At 41.2% G+C, this 25,845-nt stretch overlaps 1 protein-coding gene across 1 annotated transcript in view; it reads right to left on the bottom strand.

The window, feature by feature from the left end:
- SLC9A4 (solute carrier family 9 member A4) overlaps window positions 1-25,845 on the bottom strand; it is a 58,496-nt gene that overhangs the window by 30,894 nt on the left and 1,757 nt on the right. Inside the window, exon 2 of the mRNA XM_033125066.1 lies at window positions 21,532-21,995. Coding sequence (XP_032980957.1) covers window positions 21,532-21,995 — 464 coding nt within the window. The remainder of the gene's footprint in view (window positions 1-21,531; window positions 21,996-25,845) is intronic.

A 25,845-nucleotide genomic window follows, 5' to 3' on the forward strand; every position in this document is an offset into this window, starting at 1 on the left:
GCCAGATGTTTCCACAAGACCCCAAAAGGACAGGTTTGAATGCATTCAAACTCCCAGGTGGGATCTGGGAGTTTATTTGACTCTCAAACCCAGAGAAAACTCACGGAATGTGATTGAGACCCAAAGATTTGCATGTTGTTGCCACAAACAAAAACACTTTTGCATAGCTCTCCAGATTATAAGTAGCTACCCATTCTGTTCCAAGGGCCTGGGAAAGCCAATCGGGCCAGCCCTATCCCTGGATGCCAGTGTGCCCTACCCGGAAGATGCCATGGCAGTTTCAGAAGCTAAAGTAGTACATATAATTAAGAAGACTACACTTACAGACACAATTACTACATGAAAAACAATTCTTATCTTTCAAATTACCAGGCTCTGGAAGTCATTATAGTTGTGAAAGATTTTCTTTGGACTCATTTTAAATCACAATAATGTATGTGTACTTTTTAAATGATTTTAATTAAAAAATATAGCTAACATGTAACATTTTATCAGTTTCAGGTGTACAGCATAGTTGTTTAACATTTATATAACTAAAGAAGTGATTACCGTAAGTCCAGCAACCATCTGACACCATATTATGCTATCACAATATTATTGACTATATTCCCTATGCTGTACACTATATCCCCATGACTTATTTGTTTCATACTTGGAAATTTGAGCCTCTTATTCCCCTTCAACTCTTTCCCCACTTTTTAAATTTTTCAATTACAGTTAACAGTCAATATTATTTTGTGTTAATTTCAGATATACAGCATAGTGCTTAGACATTTGTGCAATTTAAGAAGCGATCTCCTGGACTACTCATCTGGCACTATACATAGCTATTATCACATCATTGACTATATTCCCTATGCTTTACTTTACATCCCCATGACTAATTTGTAACTACCAATTTGCACTTCTTACTTCCTTCGCCTTTTTCACCCTGTTCCCCAACCCCTCCCATCTATCACCCTGAAAAATCTAGTACCCATCTCACATCATACAAAGTTATTACAATATTTATTGACTATATTCCTCATGCTATATCCTACATCCCCATGACTACTGTGTAACAACCATGTATACTTCTTAATTCCTTCCCCTTTTTCACCCATGCTCCTCAACTTCCCTTCCATCTGGCAACCATCAAAATGTTCTTCGTACCTATGAGTGTGTTTCTGTTTTGTTTGTCTATTTTGTTCTTTAGATTCCATATATAAGTGAAATCACTTTGCATCTTTGTCTGGCAAACTCCACTCAGCACAATTCCCTCCAGGTCCATCCATGCCGCCACAGATGGCAAGAACCCATTCTCTTCTATGGCTGAGCAATAATCCATTGTTATATGTACCAATTCCTCTTTATCCATTCATTCATCGATGGACAGCCAGACTGCCTCCACATCTTAGCTATTGTAAATAATGCTGTGATGAACTTACGGATGCACATGTCCTCTCAAAGTAGCATTTTGGGTTTCTTCAGATAAATAACCAGAAGTGGGATTACTGGGTCCTTCTTTGTCTCTTGTTATAGTCTTTGTTTTAAAGTCTATTTTGTCTGGTATAAGTATTGCTACCCCAGTAGTTTTTGTTGTTATTGTTGTTGTTTTTTCATTTCCATGAAATAACTTTTTCCATCCCTTCACTTTTAGTCTGTGTGTGTCTTTCAATCTGAGGTGAGTCTCTTGTAGGCAGCGTATGTAAGGATTTTGTTTTCTTATTCATTCAGACACCCTATGTTTTTTTTATCAGAGCATTTAATCCATTTACATTGAAAGTAATTGTTAATAGATATGTAGTTATTGCCATTTTATTATTCATATTTTTGATTTTTTTTTTTTAAGAAGTTTCTCTAACATTCCTTCTAATGTAATACTGGTTTGGTGGTGATGAATTGCTTTAGTTTTTTCTTTCCTGTGAAGCTCTTTAACTATCTTTTGATTTTAAATGATAATTTTGCTGGGTAAAGTAGTCTTGGTTGTAGGTTCTTGCTTTTTGTCACTTTGACTATTTCCTGCCAATCCCTTCTGGTTTGCAAAGTTTCTGTTGAGAAATCAACTGACAATCTTATGGGAGCTCTCTTATAACTTACTAGTTGTCTTTGTCTTGCTGCTTTTAGGATTCTCTCTTTGTCTTTAACCTTTGCCATTTTAATTGTAATGTGACTTGGTGTGGGCCTATTTGGGTTCATCTTGTTTGGGACTCTCTGCACTTCTCGGTCTTGTATGTCTAGTTCCTTTGCCAGGTTAAGAAAGTTTTCAGTCATTATTTCTTCAAACAGGTTCTCAATCGCTTGTTCTCTCTATTCTCTTTCAGGATGTGAATATTGTTACAGTTGATGTTGTCCCAGGTCTCTTAAGCTATCCTCATTTTTCTGAATTCGTTTTTCCTTTTGTTTCAATTTTTCCCCCTGCTATTTTGTCTTTCAAATCACTCATTTGATCCTCTGCTTCATCTAGTCTGCTGGTGGTTCCTTTTAGTACATTCTTCATTTCAGTTGTTGTATTTTTTTTACTTCTGACTTGTTCTTTTTCTGTGGTTTCTAAGTCTTTTTTCATGCTTTCTATCTCTCTATTGAAGTTTTGACTAAGTTCCTTGAGAATCCTTGTAACCAGTGTTTTGAACTCTGTATCTGGTAGGTTGCTTACCTCCATTTCCTTTAGTTCTTTTCCTGGAGTTTTCTCCTTTTCTTTCATTTGGGATGTATTTCTTTTTTTCCCCTTCTTTCTTTCTTTCTTCTTTCTTTCTTTCTTTCTTTCTTTCTTTCTTTCTTTCTTTCTTTCTTTCTTTCTTTCTTCCTTCCTTCCTTCCTTCCTTCCTTCCTTCCTTCCTTCCTTCCTTCCTTCTTTCCTTCCTTTCTTTCTTTCTTTCTTTCTTTCTTTTCTTTCTTTCTTTCTTTTTTGTTTTCATTTTGGCTGCCTCTCTGTGTTTGTTTCTATGTATTAGGTAGGGCTGCTACATCTCCCAGTCTTGGCCAAGTAGCAGTAGGTTGCTGTGGGGCCCAGTGGCACAGTCTCCCTTGTCACCTGTGCTGGGTGCTCCAGCAGTGTACCTTGTGTGGGTTGTGTGCACTCTCCTGTTATATTTGAGTCTTGATTGCTATTGGCATGACAGTGGGTGGGGTTGACCCTCAGGTTGACTGGCTGTGGGGTTTGGCCACATCCAAAGCTTATGGGCTGCTGTATAGGGAGTTTATCACATGGAGCAGGATTCCCCCAGTGGTCTCTGGTGCCTGTTGAGACCACCCTTTGGGTGTGCCACTTGTGAGGCTAATTGGGTGGTGTCCTGCTGTGGTCTGAAAACAACCTCCAAGTGTGTTGGTTCTGGGGCTTCTTGGGAGGGGCTCTGGTGCAGGCCCAGGTAAGCCACTGCCTGTGACCAGCCGGGGACTACCTGGTAGGAGCTACAAAGTGATCCACAGTTGGTCGCTGACCTGAAGACACGTGGGAGAGGCCTCACAGTGAACTGAGGATGACTTCCCTTAGTAGCAGGTCTGGGATAGCTCCGTAGAAAGCCAGGACACACTGAGGCCTGCTGCTGGCTGCTGGCTCCCAGGAGGTTCAGCCACCAATAAAGTGGTATGAAGTTGAGTGTGGCAGGTTCTCAATAAGTCACCAGGGTGGAGCGAGTGGAGCTCACCAGACCAACCAGATTCAGATTTGGCCATAGGCAACCTACCAGATACAGAGTTCAAAATATAGGCATAGAGGAAGGCTCAACACAGAAAAGATAGTACCCACCTGTGGACTGCATGACAGGAGGACCCTGCACAGGGAAAATGGTAACTATCTTCCAGCCCTCACCTCAGTCTGCCCCCTGTATGTCTCCAATGCCCCCTGAGTCACTGTCCCTCTGCTGGAGCCCAGGGTGAGTGCCAGAGAGTGAGTTAGCCTGTGTGGGGGCCCTTTAAGAGGACGGCTGGGTTTCCCACAGCCTTGTGTCCCAGCCAGATGGTCAGAATCCCCAGTCTTTCATAGCCAAATATTGTGGGGACTCCTCTTTCCAGCACCAGTACTTGGGCAGGGTAGCCTCATGTGGGGATGAGGTCCCTCACTCATCCAGGGGTATCTCTGTGGCTGAGATATCCCTCCCAATTTTCATCCACCACACAGAGGTTTGGGGCCAGCCCATTTCACATCTCCACCCTTCCTACCAGTCTTGATGTGGCTTCGTCTTTATATCCTTAGTTATAAAACTTCTGTTCAGCTAGACTTCAGATGGTTCTCTAGGTTGATTGTTCTATAATGTAGTTGTAATTTTGATATGTTCACGGGAGGAGACAAGCACAGCATTTATCTGCTCTACCATCTTGGATCGTTCTCCCCATGTTGTATTTTTCACATATTGGAGGGAAAACAGCCAAGAATAAATCTCAAACAAGTTCATATCATTAATGGAAAACCAGGTTAGATTTACCCTCTTCACTCAGTGTGGAGATGTGATATTATGATAATATATATATATATATATATATATATATATATATATATATATATATTTTGTCTTTGTCTCCTGACACAGAGTTCCTAAAAAACCTTGTAATTTCCTGAGTGATACGGTGAGAAGAGGATTTTTTTTTTTATCCTTAATGAGCCCTTTTCAACCATGTCTGAGTGTATGCTAATGAGATGACAGGCTAGGCTCCAGATAGTTTAAGGGTCAGGGCTCATTGCCAGAAGAACCAATTAAGTGATTAGAGGGTTGTACCTTTCAATCCCACACCTCTCACCCTTGCCCTTGGCCCTGACCTCAGCAAAAAGAGATGAGCTAGAGATTGAGTTCAATAGCCAAGGGCCAGTGATTTCATCAGTCATGCTTATGAGTTGGAACTTCTATAAAATCCCTAAGAGATGATTTTTAGAAAGCTTCCAGGTTGGTCTGAGAGGGTGGTATAACTGGAGAAGGCATAGAAGCTCTGCGCCCTTTCCCCCATACCTTGCACGATACCCTCAGGCTGTTCATGATTTGCATCCTTTAAAGAAAACCAGTAACAGAAAGTAGACTATTTTCCTGAGCACTGTTAGCTGTTGTAGCAAATTATTGAACTTGAAGAAGGGGTTGTGGAAATCCCCAATTTCACAGGCAGGCAGTCAGAGGTATGGGTGGCTGAAACATGGAATTGGTATCTAAAGGGGGGGCGGTCTTATGGGACTGAGTCCTTAACTTGTGGGGTTGGTGCTAATTCTGGGTAGTTACTGTCAGAATTAAAGTAAATTGGAGGACACCAAGTTGGTGTCTGGAGAGTTGGAGAATTGGTTGATATGAGAAAACACACCTACATTTTGGTGTCAGAAGTGGTGTGGAAAAAAAAAAACGGTTTTGAGGAGGTGTCTCAGGAAATGGTCCTTTAGTGTCACCTTTAACAAGCTCTCCAAGTCTCACAAGTCTCACAAGATCATACTAATGGCAACCCTTTCACAGATACCATTGTAGAAGTTTGCAAAACCTTTTCAACATAAATAATAGTGACTAAAGACACCAGTCCACCAACCAACGCTTAGCAGAGGTGGAGAGTTGATTCAAATGTGATATTTTTTTCTGTCTCAATTTTATTGAGGAATAATTTACATATGATAAGCTGCATCTAAAAATGAACGAATTCTGACCATTTTATATATAAAATCACTGCCACAGTCAGGATCTAGGACAATTCCACAAACTCAGAGAGGGTCTTTATTTCTCTTTTAAAATGCATCCCTTTTTCTAATGCTGAACCCCAGGAAACCATTGATTTATTATTGTCACTATAGATTAATTTGTATTTTATATAATAGAATTATAAAGTATGAGCTCTTTCCTCTCTGGCTTCTTTAACTGAGCATATTTTAAGAAATAGGTTTCTTGTCCATTCAGGCTTCTATATCAGAATATCATAGACTAGGTGGCTTTTAAACAACAGAAATTTATTACTCACAGTTCTGGAAGCTGGCAAGTCTAAGATCAAGGCACCAACAGATTCAGTGTCTGGTAAAAGCCCATGTCCTGGTTCTTAGATAGCTGTCTTCTCATTGAGTCCTCACATAGCAGAAGGCGCAAGGGAGCTTCCTGGGATCTCTTTTACAAGAGCACTAATTCAATCCATGAGGCTCCACTCTTATGAGTTACTCACCTCCCAAAAGCCCACCTCCAAATACTATCATACTGAGGATTAGTTTTCAACATATGAATTTTGGGGGACACAAACATTCAGTCTAAAGCAATGCCAAATTGTTTTCCAAAGTCATTGAATCATTTTCTGTTCCCATCAGAAATGCCGGAGACTCTCAGTTGTTCCATATCCATGTAAACTATTGATATTGTCAGTCTTTTTAATTCCTGTGACTCTAATGGGTCTGTAGTGGTATTTCATTGGAATTTTATTTTACATTTCCGTGATTACTAAAGACATTGAGCATAATTTTATGTGCTTATTGACCTCCTGTGTATATCGTCATTAATGATTTGTCTAATCAAATCTTTTACCCATTTTTGAATTGTTTATATTCTTATTATTGAGTTATAAAATTATTTATATATCCTGGGTGTAAGTCTTTTGTAAGATATATGCATAGTGAATACTTTCTCCCATTCTGTGGCTTGCTTTTTTGTTTACTTAATAGTTTATTTTGAAGGGCAAATTTTTTTTCTTTTGATAAAATCCAATGTTTTACCTTTTTCTTTTTGTTGTTTGTGCTTTTCCCCCCTGTCCTTTGCCTACTGCAAAGTCATAAATGGTTTCTTTTCCCTATGCTTTCTTCCAGGAGAGTTATAATTTTAGCTTTTACATGTAGTCTATGATACATTTTGTGGTAATTTTAAAATTTGGTTTGTGGTAATTTTCATATTTTTCTACATGATATCCTCTTACTTCAGCACCATTAAATTGCTTTGGTTTCTTTGCCAAAAATCAACTGTGTAAGTTTATTTCTGGATCTCTGTTCTCCTCCTCGATGTCATATGTATATTGTTTAACCGATATTATGATGTTGTTTCATTGTAATTATTGTGGCATTATAGCAGCTCTTCAAATAAGTCTTCCTTTTTCTTCTTTTTAAAAATTGCTTTGTGTGTTCTTAGCCTTTTGTACTTCCAAACACATTTTAGTATCAGCTTGTCAATTTTTACCAAAAAAAAAATTCTCCTGTGATTTTGATTGTAATTTTATTGAATGTGTAGATCAATTGGAAGACAGCTGACCTATTAGTAATACTGAGTCTTCCATTAAAACACAAGGTATTATTTAGGTCTTCTAATTCCTGTCAGCAATATTCTGCAATATTCAGTAAAACGGTCAAACAAAACATCTTTGTTGAACTTACTTCTAAGTGTTTTGTTTCTTCTGTGCTTATAAATGGAATTTTAAAATTTCTTCTTGACACTAGTACTTAAAGTTGTTTGCCACTACTATTTTAAAGTGCTATTAATTATTGTACATGCATCTCATGTTCTGTGACCTTGTTAAATTTACTTATTAATTCTAGTAGTTGTTTTATTTCTGAAGATTTTCTACATAAACCATGTCATACACAAATAAACATATACACTATTTCTTAGTCATCTTGTCTTTTGGCTTTTTTTCCTTGCCTAATAAATAGAAGTGTTGACAGTGGATACCCTTAAGTAATATGTTAGGATTTTTATAAATATACTTTATCAGGCTGAAAAGGTTACCTATTCTTCCTACCTTGCCAGGAGCTTTCATCATAAATGAGTATTGAATTTTGTCAACTGGTTTTCTGCATCTGTTGATACAATCAGTTATTCTATTTTATTGTAATTATTCATATTCTGAATTACACTGATAGATTTTTCCCAATGTTAAAGAAACATAGTTCTGTGATGTACCTTACGAAGTCATGATTTATTATCCTTGTTATATATTGCTGAATTTGATTTGCTAATATTTATTGAAGTATTTTTGGTCTATAGTCATGATGAATAGTGATCTATGGTTTTCTTTCTTTGCATTATTTTTGCCTGGTTTGGGTATGAGGGTAAACCTGGCCTCATAATGTGAGTTGGAAAGTGATCACTCCTTGCGATATTGTGATTTACAAGAAATATATATCGGGTCATTCAGATGATCAAAATATATTTCTCATATACATTTGGTCTTTGCCAAGGGTTCCTGGTTCACAGCTCCAAAGACTCTTGGAATTTCCTGATATATCAGAGCAATAGGTGCATCTGTTGTTGTAATAACTGGTCTCTTATTCTCAGTTCCTGAAATCAGTTCAAAGCCCTGAAAATGAAATGTTATTCATAACAAGCTCCTTTCCACCACAACTGGGTTTATGTTAATAATATAACTTTTGGAAAATACCTAAGAATGGGAACTGGTTTTCACGGGGACCAACTGGGATAGAGGATTGGAACTTTCAGTCCCACCCCTCTAATTTATGGTGAGGGAAGAAGGCCTAGAGATTGAATCAATCACCAATGGCCATGGTGTAATCAATCAAGCCTGTGTAATGAAGCCTCCAGAAAACCTCAAACGACTGGGATCAAAAAGCTTCATTCAGTTTGGTGAACACGTGAAGAAGAGATGGATGCTCAGCACCCTTTCCCTACACTTGCATCTCTTCCATCTGGCTCTTCCTGATTTATATCCTTTTATAATAAACTAGCGATCGGAGCTATGTGAGCCACTTGAGCAAATCAATCGTACCCAAGGAGGGAGCTATTGGAACCTCCAATCTATAGCTGGTGGATCAAAAGCACAAGTGACAACCTGGACTTGCAATTGGTGTCTAAAGTGGGTGAGTGAGGGGCAGTCTTGTGGGCCTGAGCCCTTACTGTGAGGCATCTGATGCTATTTCCTTGTAGATAGTGTCAGAATTGAGTTGAATTGTGGGACACCGAGTTGGTGTCTGCGCGTTGCAGCCCCCACCACCTTCAACTGAATTTCTGCCCAGAGCCCTTACTCTTCTTCCATTTTTGAAAGGTTTCATGGAGAATAACTATTTCTTCCTTAGGATACAGATACAGTATCTTATCTTTCTTAATTTAACACTTATCGTATTGTTATCACTTATTATTATCTTTACAATTGCCTTCCTATTAGTTAGGAATTCCTTGGCTGTATTTTTTTCTAGTTTCTCCATGTAGGACCTTATGGTCATTGATTTTAAATCTTTCAACTCTTTAATATAAGCATTTAAAGCAATAAATTTTCCTTTAATTATATCTTTAACTGCATCCCACAAATTTTGATATGTTGTATTTTCATTATTATTTGTTCAAAATATTTTCTAACTTTCTTTGTCATTTCTTGTTTGGATCATGGATTGTTTAGCAGTGTGCTGTTTAATTTCCAAATATTGGGGTTTTCTTAGATGTCTTAATGCAATTTATTTTAATTTTGGTGTGAACAAAGAACATACTCTGGCCACTAGCCTTCTAAGTTTATTGAAGTTTCTTTTATAGTCAAATATGTGGTCATTTTTGATGAACATACCATATGCACTTGGAAGGAATGTTTGGTTTACGTTTGTTGGGCACAGCATTCTATAAATATCAATTAGGATAGAGTGATATTTGATAATGATCAGATCCTCAATGTCTTGCTGATATTTTCCCTACTTGTTCTATCATCTCTTAAGAGGAAATTAAAACTCCTGCTAGGATTGTGGAATTGTCATTTCTTTCTTTTAAATTTGTCAGTTTTTTCTTCAGGTGTTTAGTGGTCCTATCACATGCATGATCACTAGGTATTGTTGATGAATTGACTTTTTTTGTCATTATGAAATATCCCTCTTTATCTCTGTGAAACTTCTATCTTTATATCTATTTTAACTGATATTAATATACCCACACAAGTATTCTTATGCTTACTGTTTGTCTAGTGGATCTTTTTGTATCCATTTACTTTCAACTTTCCTGTGTCTTTATAACTGTTATTTCTTTTAAATAGAATATATTTGGGTCTTGTTTTATAATTAGTGCTGGGAATCTCTGGCTTTTAATTGGAGCATCTAGTCTATTAACACTTGATGTAATCATTGTTGTGATTGGATTTAGAACTACCATTTTATTACTTGTTTCCTCTTCTTTTTCTTTTCCTGCATTCATTTTGATTATTTGAATACTTAATAGGTTTTGTTTTTAATTTTATTGTTAGCTAACTCTTTTCATTATGTTAACTAGTACTGTACAACATAACATTCTTAACTTTTTACAGGATATTTTGGATTAAAATTATACCACTTCACATAAAGTAAAAAGCTTTATAACTGGGGGAATAAAGTTTGGAGGGATGTTTATTACCACATCATAACCTGGGACATCCTGACTGTCAGAAAAAATCTATAAACTCTTGCTTCCAAAAGCCTTCAAACTGGCTTGGTTCTAGTTACAGTTGTTGGGAGAATGCCCTGTAAAGCACTTCCCCTTCCTGGGCTCCTGAAGGGTCGGTCTTCTGTGGGTGGAATTGTGTCCCTGTGTGTAGAAATGGTCTTCTGTGGGTGGAAATGTTGAACTCTTAACCGCTGGTACTGCAGAATATGACTGGATTTGAAAATAGAGTCTGTAAAGAGGTAATTCAGTTAAAATGAGATCATAATGGTGGGGTGTCCAATAAGACTGATGTCCTGATAAGAAAAGGAAGCAATCCCAGGACTGCACACAGCCAGAAGGCAGCCACCTGAAAGCCAGGAAAGGAGGTTGGACCAGAAACCAACCCCGGTGGGTGGCACCTTGATCTTGGACTGCCAGCTTCCAGAACTAGGAGCAGTACATTTCTGTTGTTTAAGCCTCCCAGTCTGTGGCATCTTGTATGGCAGCCCTAGTGGACTAATATGGGACCCATGTCTTCCCGATTGCCTTGTGTATCTTTTTAATTAATCCTCATTGCTTGAGCTTGCCATAGAAATTCAGTTCTTTAAAAACAAAAAGCCTAATTACTGACACTACACATGTCAAAAAGCATTGAAAGTTCAGAGTTACGGCAGATACAGTAAAAATGATCTTTACTGTATATTAGATACTTGAAAGATATAGAGAATGCCACAAAGAACTGTATTCATCAACTCTACACAGAAAATTAAAAATGAATCTAGTTAATTTTCTACTTTATATAAAGGGGCACTGGTACATTAAACTCAGTCATAGAGAATTTCCGTGACAACACTTGCTCTGACTGTTCAAGGAAATCACTAAGAAACCAGCAATGACTTAGCAGTCACTGTATAATGATCCAAAAGACAGAAGGGGGGAAAAAGAGCATCTGCCACCCTGGACTGGAGATGAAAATGGGATTTACCAACGCTCCTAGAGTACACTTTCCTGAACATTGGTTGCTTATAACCTCAGAGAGTGGAGGCCAGGAAGATAAACTGAACTGACGTCAGAAACTTTAATAAAGAAACGTGTCAGTGGCAGAATTGTATTGATTTAGGGCAAAGCAAAGACATTCCTTTAAGGAACTCATTTTCAGTTGAAAAAGTTGGAAAATTCTTCTCAGCTTAAAGAATGGCAGGGTGAAGGTTTGCCCTGTTTCATAGCTGTAATTACCACCTACTTGCCAATGACTGCCAAATGTCAATCGCCATTCTCTCTTTCCCCAGGATCTAGATACCTCTTTTTAAAACTACTGAAAAAAATGTTTAACGTACTGTAGGTCTCTCAAATTCAGCTGTTCAAAACTAACCTGACAGTAATCGCCCACCTCCCCACCAACACCAGCTCCTCACCCTGATGCCCTCCACGGAACTGTCCCAGCCAAGCACTCCAGAGTCTATCAGCCTTGGCCTTTCCTCACCCCGACATCCACCTGGAGCAAACGCCCATAGGACTATCTTCCGCCATTGGTGTCAGTACACCAACATGACAGGGAAAGGAACTTAATGGTGATTTCACCTCAAAGCTTCTTAAACTATAAAAGCAAATGTCAGTCGTGACCACTAGACTTAAGTTCACTGAAGATGAGCTTGGTGGTTTGATTCTTCTGAGGTCACTTTGGCACAGTAGAAAAAGCAATTTGGACAGAAAGTGGTTGCTCTGTAATAAATTTTATAAATGAGTGAATGAAGAATGAATCAACACATGATTCAGACTCAGGAGGACTCAGGCTCAATCAAACAGGATTGAACTTGATCTTTAAAATAAGAGTTGGATTTCATGATCTCCCAGTTCCATCCGGTGCTGTTAGTTTAATACTCACAAAGGACCTAAGCTGATCCTGGGTGATGAGAAGTGACATACAGATAACCACAGCCTGGAGCCAGAATAAATGGCTTGGTCTCTGACCCGTCGCCTGGATGTAATATTATAGAGTGGGCCTGCACAACAGGTTCTGCTGGATACCGTTCATTTTACATCATCATTGAGGAAGCTATGGGGAAACTTTGTCAACTGGCTCTTCCCAAACAGCCAGCTTATGGGCCCTTTCACATAATATTAAGCATATTTTTTTCCATAGCATGGCCTGACACACCCACCGCACCCTTGAGAATGCATGAACACATGTTGTTGGCAGTGTGTGTGGAGGGGGTCTGTTGGAAACCGCTGAAGTATGAAATGCTTGGCTGTGTTTGCAGTTGTGGCCTTTTCTCCCAAGTCAGTGATTTCTATTCATGTATTATGTAATCTCCTAGGAAGTCTCTATGGCTTGAAAGGGCTGTAAGAAAATACAGAAGAACAGGCAGGTCCATGGTTGTAAGGTAAGAAGAAGAATTTACAAATGAATAGAAGTAAGTCAAATGTTCCCAGGTGTGGCTCCTCAAAGGCAGGGACAATGCTTGTTTGCCTTTGTGTGCCTGGCACTTAGCACAGTTGGTGTGCAATGTGGGGTGCTGACGGCTTTGAAAGAAAAAACATGGCTTTCACGTGCTTTTCTGTGTTTATTCTGATTATTTCCTAAAGATTGAAAAAGAGGGTTTGCTTTTCTGTCCACCCCTACCTCCTGCCCACCCCTACCTCCTGAAAAAGGGACAACTTGATAACCAGCAAGGCTTTTTCCTTTTTTTCTCACACCTGTGAACTGGAGTGAGTTCTCACCACCTGTAAGTGGCTTGCAACGTAGGTTCGTTGAAAACTGAATTGTCCAATTCAAACTTTAATCATTCTGTTTCTTCAACAAAAAGAAAATGAACCAAAAAAGTACTTAGGCATCCAATTCGAGGAATTCCAATGAAATAATGATTGAAGTGTCTCTCTCCAATCTGCGTTACTTCAGTATCCTCAGAGTTATTAACATTCACCTAAGGAACAGGCCTGTTGGGCTGCTGGTTAAAGGGACTCTGCGGGTGGTAAAAGTGTCATCCAGCTGGGGAAGTTTGGGAATCAGACTTGCCTTCTCTAGGTAAGTGAGTCTCCACCCCTTCCAACTTCCTTGTTTGTGGGGACTGACCATCACTGCACTGCCCTCTGGCCCTCTCGTCTCCCAGCTCCTCCCACCTCCCCAACATGGTCCAAGCAGCATCCCAAGCTGTTTGTGTTGTGTTGTATCTGATACACACAGACATTCACACCCATATACTCATAACACTCACACACACGACCCCCCACAGATCCTGTAATGCAGGGACTCAGCTCCTGCTCCCCACACAAGACACAGGATATGGTGAGGCCAACAAGGAACAACACCGGAGCCATAGATAGGGGAGTCAAACCACTATATTCTCGATGGCGGCTGGTCGAGACACAAAAGCAAACATCTGCCAATACCCCAACGAGGAGTCTTCCTGCACCCCAGTCTCGCTGGTGGCCAGGCGAGACACAGGAAGTAGGATCAACATGATCTGCAATCCACAATCCGCTTGCTAACCACACTTGCTAGCCGCAATGCGCCATCCGCTTCTCTGCCAATCAACCAACCCGCTAGCACAGCCACGGCAGTTATATTAGTGGCTAATGGCTAACCGGTTACAGCTGATGGCCAACTAGTCACAGATGATGGCCATCTGATTACAGCTGATGGCCGTCTAATAACTGAGCCAACACCTTTCCATGTGAGGCTGAGACCCTGGAAACTGCTTTCTGTCCCCACAGCCCCCCCCCCCCCCATGGCCAGCACCATATCGCTCTACCAATGACAGGTGTTCTGAGGAGAAGCTCATGAGGCAAACCAGCAAAGGTTTGAGCTGAGAGAATATGTCTGAAGGAAAATGTCTAGGTCCTGGGCTGGGTGGGCGCCAGACACCTGCCCTCCCCCATAGTGTGTCAGAAGCAGCATGGGGGTTGGGGGGCAATGCCTCACAATTCAGGGGCACTCACCGGGCCCCTACTGTGGGTGACATTCACTCCCAGCGCCTGAGGTCAACCAAGTGAGGCTGCATAGCCCTGTTTCTCTGGGGTTTAGGGCTTATCACCATTTTTTGGCCGATAGACACCAACCAGATTGCCTTCTCGTGTGCAGCCTCCTCGCCCATACCAGGCCAGGTGCCTGTGGGTCTCATCTCACACCCTCCTCAAAACCACCCTTAGAGGTCAGATTAACCCGTTCCCACTGTACACATGAGAAACAGAGGCACAAAAGGGACGAGTCCCTTGCTCAAGATCATACAGCTTGTGGGGCCAAATCCCCCTCACACCTGAGCTCCCTCCATTCTTGGCCAGAAGAAACTGTCGCCTTATACAGGTTTTGGAGCTTCTGACTTCCTATCCTAGGAACCTGAGTAAAATGAAAGGAAATAAACAGACAAAAAGAGGACAGGAGAAAACTGCCTACCACCCCGCCCCCGGGAGTCTGTTCATGTTTGTACACAGCACTTCTCTGGGAAAAACTGAGACTGCAAAGTCCAGACAGACGGAAAAGAGGATGTGGTGTCACTTAGCATGTACGCGGAGCTCTGTGGCTCAGAAGCACTCGTGTAGGTAGACTTCAATTAAAGCAGACTTTGATTAATAACACGAAACACTATATTGCGGTAAGTTTGCTCGGTGACAGATGGTTACTAGAATTAGTGTGGTAATCACAGTGTAAGGTATAAAAAGGTACACCTGGAACAAATATAACCAATATAATATTGTATATCAACTCTGCTTAAGTCAAAAAATAATTTAAAAAATAACACCGAAGACTCTGTACTCAGTCTGTGCCAGGTGCTATTTCAAATGCTTTATATGTAAAAACCCACTTTAGCCTTCACACAACCAAATCTCCATTTTACAGAAAGGAAACTGAGGCCCAGGGAGGTGAAGTACCTCCCTTAAAGTCACATAGCTTGCAAGTAGTGGAGCCAAGACTTAAACTGAAGCATATAGCCCCTCTGTCCATGCTGTTGGCCATAACTTACTGCCTCTTGAATGGGAGGTTCCTGGAGCGAGGACCCCTTCGAGGCAGGAAAATATAAACCAGAGAGAAGGCTAAAGAAAAATTCACCCCCAAGTGAAGTTATTTTATCTTTCCCAGATCAAAGGCAGCTTCCTCTGGCAAACTGCTCCTGTCGTCCTAGTTTGGTTTGAACTCACCATCTTACCCTCACGAGCAGGGTCCATGTCTGTCTCTCCACCATCGAGTGATCACCTATGTGCCAGACACGCACAGTTCACCTTCACACCCCCAGTGCAGGACAGCACCAGTGTGGACAGGGGCTCCACGAAGGTGTGGGAAGGAAGGACATTGCCCCATCTGTCCCCCCCCATGCCCACCCCTGCTTTCATCCCACCTCTAGCATTTAAGCTCAGGGAGCAATTCCGAAGTTCAGTGGTGGCGGTTTCTCAGAGGGAAAACATCCCAGTTTGCTCACAGCTTTGCGGACAAATCCAAATTCAAACAGAGTGTCACTCTTGAGGGTCGGGGAAGGAGAGTTGTGGTCACGGGAGATGGCCAGAGCTGCAGGCCAGCTCCAGGGTTAGCACAGGCTCTGTGCAGCCTGTCCTAGTCCCCATGACCTCATCTCTCATTCATTTGTTCACTCCTCATGCAGCATTCATTCCTGCATTACAGTCATTACTCAACACCTTTGCAATGCTCAGTGCTACATGCTGGGTCCTATGAGGCCAGCGGGAGCCGCTCGGAGAGAAACCAGGAGGCTCAACAAGCAGCTAGATAATGGGATGGAAAGATGATAAAAGAAGAGGGCAAAGGAATTCATCGAGGGGCAAATTGAATGAAAGGTGAAGGATCTCTGCTAAGAAACTGGTACTATCGATTGCTGGCTGGGCAAAGCAGGGGGAGGACAAGTTTTCAGTATACCTTTAAGATATTGAGCCACATAGAATAAGTTATATTCAATAAATAAATTACTTCTTTGACAGTCTGTATCTTAATAATGAAAACATCAGTGAGGAAAGTTAAGCACATGGAGATCTTGTACTCACCTGAGAGGCCCAAAACCCAAGAAGGGCCAGTATACTGATGTGAACCCTGATATCTGGGTCCAGAGGGTCCCTAGGTCTGCGCTCCAAAATTTTAGTTTGCACCCCTCTATGACTCTTTCATTCACTTCATTCCTAGCGGATGGACTACAGGCGCTGCAAGATGCCAAATGACGCTATCACTAGAGAAAGGAGAGAAAACCAGAGGACAAGAGGTGGGAGGTAGAGGACAGGTGAAGAGACAGCATGGAATAGCACTTAGGAGCAGAGATGCTCTGGAGCCGGGCTGCCTGGGTTCCGATCTCAGCCCTGGCCCATCCTGGCCCTTGGACCTCTCAGGTGAGTTGGAGGAGGAGGTAGGTGGGAGGGACGGGGGTTATAGAAACCTTGTTGGCATTGCCTTGCTGTTTATTTGGCAAACTGATCCAGGAAAGCCAAGGAGGAATATAAGAACAACTACCCACGATAAATGAGGTGGTTCCATATTTAAAACTAACCGCCTGTTAAGAGCTAGCCAATCACCACGCTGTGTCCATGAGCAGATGTGATATAAAGATAATAGACAGAACGCATCAAATCCTCGCTGTGTGCTAGCACTCACTGACTCACGGTACAAAGAGCTTAATACGAATTTCCCTGTGAATCCCTGAGCTAAGTACCATCATCATCCCCAATCTTACAGAAACGAGGCACAGAGATTATCAGAACCTTTCCTAGAGCCACACGTTGGACTTGGCCAACGCAGCCAATTCCGATTTGGAGAAGGAACCCGGGATTCACTACTTACTGGACATGAGCCCAGTCTCCCCATCGGCAACATGTGCGTTCTCTGCAGTCCCTTCCACCTCTATGAGCTGAATATTCAAAGGTGGGAATGGAAGGAAAGAGATTGGACTGGAACAGACCTGAGCACTCATGCTCAGTCTGTCACTGGCCAGGCAGTATGCCTTCATTCAGTTCATTTTAACTTCCTTCGCCTTATTTTTTTCACTTGTGAAACGTGAGTATAAATTCACTCCTCATAGTAAAAAAATTGGGGATACTAGTTATGATTTTAAAGCTACTTGGCTTTTTCACTGCTCCCTTTGCCCACCATTAGGAGTATGTTCTGGTGATGAGTCATAACTTAAAATATTCAGCCAGAGGGAGAAATGAGCGGGACAAGAGACCTGGAGAATCAGGTTCCGTGACACGACAGCTCAGGAGCTGCTCTAGAGTTCTCTTTAGTGAGAAGGCAACTCTTTAGTACATAAAGATCTGTAGAGTTGTCACATGCAACCCACAAATCACAGGTCACTTTCTAGGTGACTCAGACTTTCTGCTGAAAGCATGCTTCTGACAGTTGCCTTTGAGAAGGCTCCCTTCTCAATGAAAGGGTGGGTTCAAGGCTCTTGGCTCAAAATACAACTGGACTGCATTAAATACCAGTTGCTTGCAAACTGCTTTCTAAATCCAGCCCCGGGGCTTCTCTGGTTTCACGTAGGGACGCAGAAGTGCCCCAACACACACTTAATACTCACTGTGCTGCGGGTGACCACAGAGTGACCCGGGAGTGACGTGTGGGCAACCCTCCTGGAGCCAACGCAACAGCAGCTCTGCCCACTAGAGGTCAGGGCAGTGCCCTCAGAGGATAGTCTGGTCACTTGAAAATTATAATTTTATTTTGAAATTATCATGAAAAAAAATGTCCAAGTGGAAGCAATTAAACTTTGGGAAAGTCAAAGAACTGTTGCTAGCAAAGAAATCCCAACCAGAAGCCAAACTGTGATTGGCTCTAGATGTAAAATCTAGACAAAATCCAGGGTGAGGTCAGAATCAGGAGCAGCACCAAAGAGGCAGCAGAGTCAAATGCTTTCATTAGTAATTAATAAAGACTGTGCTGCAAAAATGTTTGTAGATTGTATCATGAAGTTCCCAATGAGGAAATAGTGTGTTCTGTGAAAACTACAGAGTTGGTATTTAGAGAGTTATTTCTAGACTTCTCTAATAATTTATGAAGAAAAGGTTGAATAATGACGTTGGAATAGGCTGCCAAGAGGTGGCCTGATGTTATCACAGATAAGCACTTTCAGTGGCTTGCCAGTAGTGGGGGTCACAGTAAACAAGTACCCCCAAAGATTCGGATATAAGTGGGATAAGATCATATCTGGGAGATGAACTATGAAATGAATGCCTCATGGCCACCTTAGGAGATGCAATAGGTTCCCAGACATGGACACTTTCTCCATTGTACATATGAAAATATGAGAATATCTAAAGGAAGAATGGGTGGGGAACAGGGGGTCTCAGAGACTAATCTAGCTCAGTCCGAGGACAGGTGTGCAGTCTTTGCTCTAGACATATCATCATTTTAGATCAAGAAACATTGGCTTCTCTCAAACTAAAGGCAATAAACCAGTAGTTCTCAAACACCAGCAGTCCTCTGAAGTGCTTGTTAGAAACGGATCCCAAGCTGCCCTCCCAGAGTCTAGGTCAGTAGGTCTGGGACGTCTGAATTCTTGTCAGGCCCACCAGGCTGCTTCTGAGGCATGTGGCTTGAGGATCATACTCTCAGAAACCAAATATCTGACTCCTACAGCAGTCTGACAACTTTCTGACAACTTGGCTTTTTGTGACACTTGCCCAGATGGAAAGTATGGGCAAGCCTGATGACTCTAATATCTTGTCCAACAGCTAGAGAGTCTCATTAGGAATAAATATACTTCTGACTTCAGTTAAGAGTTAGGGCTTCCTTCACTTGGTGAATCTACCCCAGATATTTTGGATTACTTTTTAAGAGCCCTTTTCCCTCTGTACTATCTATTTTTGCATCAAGTCATCATGACAAAATGTGGTATGCCAGATCAATGAAATAATTGATTATAAAAGGAGAAAAATAAAAACCAGAGTGTTTGCATATCTGTGGCTAGGCACAATCTCCAAAAGCAAAACTTTAAACCCAGAAGCAATAAAAGAGTGCTTTGTTAGGTTTAACTTTATAAAAATTTTAACTTTGTAGAGGATAATAGGTAACATAATCTAAAAAATGTAAGGGACAGAATGGGAGAAAGTATTTGATTTTTATGCACTGTTCAGAAGTTTCAAATTTGGATAACTTAGTGAGTTGCTACAAAGCAATTAAAAATAGAAACAAGTGGTCCCCAAGAAAAATTGACATGATGCAATATTTGCCTACGATAATTGGGACATACTTACAAAAAATTTTTTGTAGCTAATATGAAATTCAAATTTCACTGCATTGTTTTTAAGTCTGGGAACCCTAAAAGGATACAAATTTCCAGTTTACAGCATGAGAACAACTAATGATCCATAATCATTGAAAAGGTGCTTAATATCATCATGCAAATTACAACAAACGTGAGTAACACATTTTTGCTCATTAGATTGGAAAACATTAAGAAAAACAACGACCCCTATTGTCCCGATACAGGGAAATATGTAGTCAGTACGCTGTGGGAGTGTAAGCCCTTAGAGACGTTCTGGAAAATCTCGGCAGCTGTGGTGTAAGGACTAAAATTAAGGTCCAATACTATGTGCCACCTTGACGTTTGGTAAACCGGGGGAGGGTCTTGAATGTGGTAACTGCCAAGTCTCCTTCCCAATCTGACCCCATGGATAAGGTCCCCTAGCCAATAACCCTCCACATCAAGGGGACCTGCTTACCCCTGAGTAGTGCGTGTCCGTCTCCTGCCAGCCCTTGGACTTATTCAAACAAGCCGATCGCATCATCCCGTGGGAAGCAGGAAGTACCCCATCCTCTTAATACTATACAGCCGGCCTCCCACACCCCCGATTGTTCACTCTGCTCCTGAGGGTGTCCCCATGTGGCCCTGAATGGTGTGTGGTGTCTCCCCCCCAACAACTCCGCTGTGACTAATAAACTGTTATTGATCTCCTCTGTCTATTTTCAAGGGTCACGCCTGAACCCTGGAGCGGGAATCTCTCCCTCATCAACTGATGAAGAGGAGGTGATTAAAACAGCATTTTCCAATGTTTTTAATGTACATACTTTTTAACCAAGAAATTTCATCTTAGAATATGTCCTATAAAAATATAAATGCAAAAAAGGGATGCCTGCAGAAACAAGAATATTCATTGTGACATTGTTTTTAAGTGAAAACAACTCAAATATGCATCAAGTTGGCAACAACTTGAATATGCATCCATCAGGAAATGGTTAAATAAATTATAGTAAATTTTATCTGTGAAGTACTGTGCAGTTGAAAAGACCTAGAAAGAATTGCAAGATTTGTTACATCTAGGCAATACATATAATATAATCCCACCCAATTTATGTAAGATAATATACATCTTTATATACATCGATGTCTGTATGTATGTGCCTATAATAAAGACCAGGAGGGAGGATGCCAAACTCATCACAGGGGTTGTCACTTGCATAGAGGGTGAGAAAAAGGTTTGTGTTTTTATGCCATATAATTTTGCACTGTTTGAGTCTTTCTGCCCTAAAAATTAATTCTGGTATTATGTGATGTCATATAAATTTAAAAGGAAGAAAAGCTTATCAAAGTATATATAAAAATCTCATACACTAACAACTGGTGAAGGTTTATAGTAATGTAGTGAAACTGAACAATGGAATGGCTAGTCCAGAATATTCCAGCACCACCAGCCAAGGATATCTTCTGGGCCTTAATACTTGATTTAGCCTGTAAGTCCTTCCCGGCATTTCTCCAGGACTCCTAAGCAAAAATCCCTCTTTCACATTTTCCGAATGAGTCATACAATTGAGATTGATATACAAGCTAACACATTTTTGAAAATCCTCTGTCATCACTCTTTCTACTCCTATCTTTTATTTAACTTCATCATCTAACACATCATGTTAAGAAAATTAAAAAGCATACAAAGGGAATGAGGGTGAGTGAGAGAAAATAAACACCTAAGCTGTGAATGAGAGAAAATAAACACCTAAGCTACTGCTTGCCCCAATGTTCAAACCCAGAAGAGTCTTTAGCAACAGTTTCTGCTTGCAAAGTGGAAAACTGAATTAAACTACACAACGATCTCTCTCACTCTCTCTCTCTCTCTTTCTCTCTCTCTCTTTTTCACTCTTTAAACAAGTTAGTTGGCTATCGAATGACAAGCAGTGTAGGTGAGCAATTATGTACACGATGCAGATTCTAAGGAAAGTCACCAAAACTTGGGCCACTGCATTGACCGAAACCAATCCCTGCCCTGCTGTGACCCAGTCCTGCTCAGCCATTAGCCCCGAGGACAGACTCCTGTCCCCAGCCCCACCCAGCCCCCGCAGCTTCCTGGGGACCTGTCATGGACATCTCACCACACTAATGCCATCATTGAGAAGGGCCTCCCCGAAGATCATCATGTACAGCGGCTCGTTCACGCGCGCCTCTTCAAACACAGCCAGCACGGCCACCGGGTCCACAGACGAGATCAGGCTGCCAAACAACAGGTTCTGAAGCAAGTTGACGTCACTAAGGCCAAAGGCCTTGATCTGACAGATGAGGTAGAGGGAGAGGCCGATGCCAAAGGCGTTGATCAGGGCCCCCAGGCCTGCCCACCACAGGATGGAGCCAATGTTTTCAAAGAATGGCCGGGTGGGCATGAAGTAACCGCCCTCCAGGATGATGGGTGGAAGGAGATACAGGAAGTAGATGTTCGAATCCATGACTGGAGGTGATTTGTGGTCCGTGCCAAAAATGATGGCACCCACCAGAGCCCCAACAACGATGAGGAGGCAGCTTTCTGGCATGAGGCCTGGCAGTCGGTGGTAAAGGTGGAAGCCTGGGGAAGAGCAGAGAACTGCATTTAGATGATGGCTAGTAACTCGGTTCTGGCCACTGAGATATGAGGGGACCGTGTACAGAGGTCTTTGAAAGCAGATGGAGCCTTGGGCAAGCTGGCTGTGCTCTCTGAGCCCCAGCACCCCATCTGTAGCAGGAGCTGGCGGTGTTGCAGGGGCTTTCCACAAGTCCGAGCACTTAAACATGACAGGCCCAGTGCAGGTTACAGAATCGATGGTTCTCAGCCAGCCATCCCCTCCCGCTTCCTCCTTCCTGCTTTCCCCACCTTACAGGGATCTGAGAGTGCATGTGAGGGAAGAGCAGAGAAGAGGGTGGACCTCGTCTACACTCATACAAAGCCCACCTTTGAAGCTCATGCAGGGTCTATCACCGTCACCTAAACCTCATCTTGTTCCAACCCTCACTTCCTTCTCAACCAAACGAAGAAACAACAATGAAAAGTCCTTAATTTTGTTTCCCGCACTTAATCAACAACATTGCCACCTAGTCAGCCATTTAAGAGGTAAATCAAGTCACATTCTCACGAGCTCCCTCCATCACCTTTGCCCTTTCATGGAACCAGCTTCCCGTTTCATCACTTATGTGTCTCATTAGCCGCCCCTGACGTCCGTCCCATCCTCTCCATTTCTACAGCCACTGCCTTCACTTAGGGACCTCCTCATTCCTCATCCTGATCACTGCATCGTCCTCCTGATGTTCTCTCTCATCCTTAATCCCCAGTCCCTTCCACATCCTGCTGCCAGATGCCTTTTCTACACCATGTGTACCTGATTGTCTCCTTCCCCACCTATGACTCTGAAGGTACACCAAGCATCTCATGATTTTAAACTGAGGATATTTGTGAAGCATCCCTGGGTCAAGACCAGTCCTCTAGAAAGTACTGGGAGGTAACGGACCAAACATATTTTCTACAATTTCCAAGTGTTGATGAAATTTTAGAAACGAGACACTAATAAATAAGAAAACAAAAACAATGTAATGTATAAATATACAATGAAGGGCATATTGATTATACCAGCAAATAAGATAAGAGATCAGAGCCCAGCAGGTCACCCTGGAGCTCCACGTCAGTATCCCTCACACCTGCTCTATCTTTATACGTCCTACATTCAGCCAACCACATGCCTTTTCACGTTTCGGGCCACCTTTCTTGTCTTCATACACTATTGTTGCACCTGGATTGTCCTTTTCTTCAACCTATTTTGGTCTTGCTCAATCTTTGAAATCTTTCTCTATCTTTTCCTAAAGAAATAATATGTCTTCCTGTGAATCATTATAATATTATATCTGTATGTGTCTAACAATGATGATCCCTTTCTACCATTTTTTGTGCATGATTTATCTCCCCTACGAAACTCTAAACTCCTCAAACTCAGGCAGAATGATAGACATCTTAATGTCTCCCCAAAATGCTTAGCAAGCTGTTTACTACATAATAGCTGGTCTATTCCCTGAAAGAATCTGTAAGTGTATACGCAAACCTGAATGAATGAACGGGTTACATGTTCATCAGAGAAGATTTTACGTGGGAACTAGAAGTTAAACAGGTTGTTGGAGGTTGACTAGGACTTATGTCGTTGGACAACGGAATGGGAGGCATTTTAGGTGGGGAACACGCCAAGAGAAAAAGAAGACAGACAGGAAGGGCCCAGCCACATATATTTGACGCTCACTGAGGGGATCCACCCAAGTGGAGCAAATTTTTAATTGGCAGAGGATTGGGAGAAGAGTTGCAAGACGATTTTGACCCAAGTAATAGAGGACCTTGAATTCAAGGCTAAGGAGTGTAGGTTTTCTCCTAAAGGCCATGGGGAGCCATTGAATGCTTTTTTAGGAAATTTTTGGTTCAGCCAATCAAAGAGCATGTGGGTTTCCCTGGATACAGCTTTGAACTTCTCCATTTACAATAGCAGGCAGGTTAATACAATGGAGTATTATTAGTATCAAGACTCAATATCCCAAATGACAGGCCTAGCCCACTGGCTTCAAGACCAGTTCAAGGCCTCCTTCTAGAGTCTTGCTCTCACCATTTCCTAATGCCAACTTCTTCTTCCTTCATCTTGTAGTGCTTATTTTAACCACATCGAACTTTTTAATATGTAAAGGAGGTGGAAGAGCCATAGTGTGATTTTCTCAGGCCCTGTGTCTTCCCAGTTTGGTCCTGCTTCTAGGAATTGAGTTTCCTGAAAGGGAACCAATGTGCACCCACCTTAAGCCGAGTTGCACCTACACCGCGGTAGCAGGAGGGGGCTTCATGCCTGTAAGTAGGGCACTGTAAAGGAAAACACTATGTGCATTTCATATTTCACACTCTTCTCCCCTTTCATGATGGACAGTAGTCGATCACTTTGAGATTTGATAGTTCCAGTGCCTGAAACTTAAGTGGCCACAAATAACAAAGCCCTACCTAAAAGTTAGAGATGGCCCTTCCATTCCATTCTGTCCATTGATTCAAGGAATATCTTTCTATATTGTTCCAAGAAATGTAATTGAAATAAAAGATAAACAACAAAGTCTGATGTGACTTTGTATTACCTTTGTTCTATAATGTCATTCTTTTATAAAATGCATAGTTGGATGTTTTTAAAAGGACTGGAAAGAGTTGTGATGTTTTTCTGTCAGAGTGCCTACCAGGCAGTGCCAGATTCATCTGTCTTCCCCCTCAGACTAAGTCTCTTGAGGCCAGGAACCACGAACATTTCCACATATTGCATGCGTGCTCAATAAATGTGGCTTGATAGAATGACTGACTAAAGAACGAACAATAATAATGATTACTAATTATATTTTGATTCAAGTTTTATAATATAGAATCTAAAAAATCTACATAGATTTCCTTGTTAAAGTTTTATGTCTTTTCCCTACCCCCCCCCCAGAAGAATGAGCCAACATATATAAAACTATAAGCCCAGTACTTGGCACATAGTATACAGACAATAAATATGGCCTTTTCATGTACAATATAAAAATAATCTGAATTCTTAAAGACTAGAAAATATAAAATTGTACTGGAAAATATAAAATTGTAAGCGTGACCTGATAACCTACTTAAGTTATTTTCTTTTTCTATAGTCTGTTGAATTACATCAACATGACAATCGAGAACATTTAAACCAGCAGCTCTACGAACAATAGAGTTCTTACAAAACTCTAAACTGGACACACTGAGTCTGATCACATACAGTACTTCTAAAGAACAAGCTGTTTTATGCTAATATAAAACCAAGATAAAATATATGCTTTCAGCATTAAGACGTTTACTGATACAGAATGCAAAACTCTTTTTCATTAGAAAAATCTTATTTGCACTGAAAAGAGATTTTAGAAATAATTTCACAGATGAACAAACTAAGACTTAGAAAGACAAAGTAACTAGTCAGTGGCAGATTTAATTCCTGTTTCTCACACCAACTTCACCCCTTACTGTGAAGAGGAGAGGCCGATTTGGGGGGGTAGGGAATCTCTCGCATTATTTACAAAGGAAAACTTAAGATTCACCTAATATCACCTTGAATGTTTTCAGTGTCCATGTGGTCAGACTTCTAGCTTTGAACTCAGACTATTATCCCTTTTTCAAAGAAGCCATTTTTACTTGAGCACTTCTTAGAAGTAATATGAGATCTTGTATGTAATTTAATCATTTGACAAGACACACAAGTGTTCTTCAAACTAATAATTTCCATTTAAGCTTCAGACTTTACTAGCTCCAAATGAATAGCAATTATGAAGGAGCACCTAATGACTACACCAGTACCCCCTTCGTAAATTGCTCTTCAAATCATGGAATGCCGTGGAATAACATCCATGGAGAGTTAGATGACTAGAAAGAG

The sequence above is a fragment of the Rhinolophus ferrumequinum genome, chromosome 13, assembly GCF_004115265.2.
Source record: "Rhinolophus ferrumequinum isolate MPI-CBG mRhiFer1 chromosome 13, mRhiFer1_v1.p, whole genome shotgun sequence".
NCBI lineage: Eukaryota > Metazoa > Chordata > Mammalia > Chiroptera > Rhinolophidae > Rhinolophus > Rhinolophus ferrumequinum.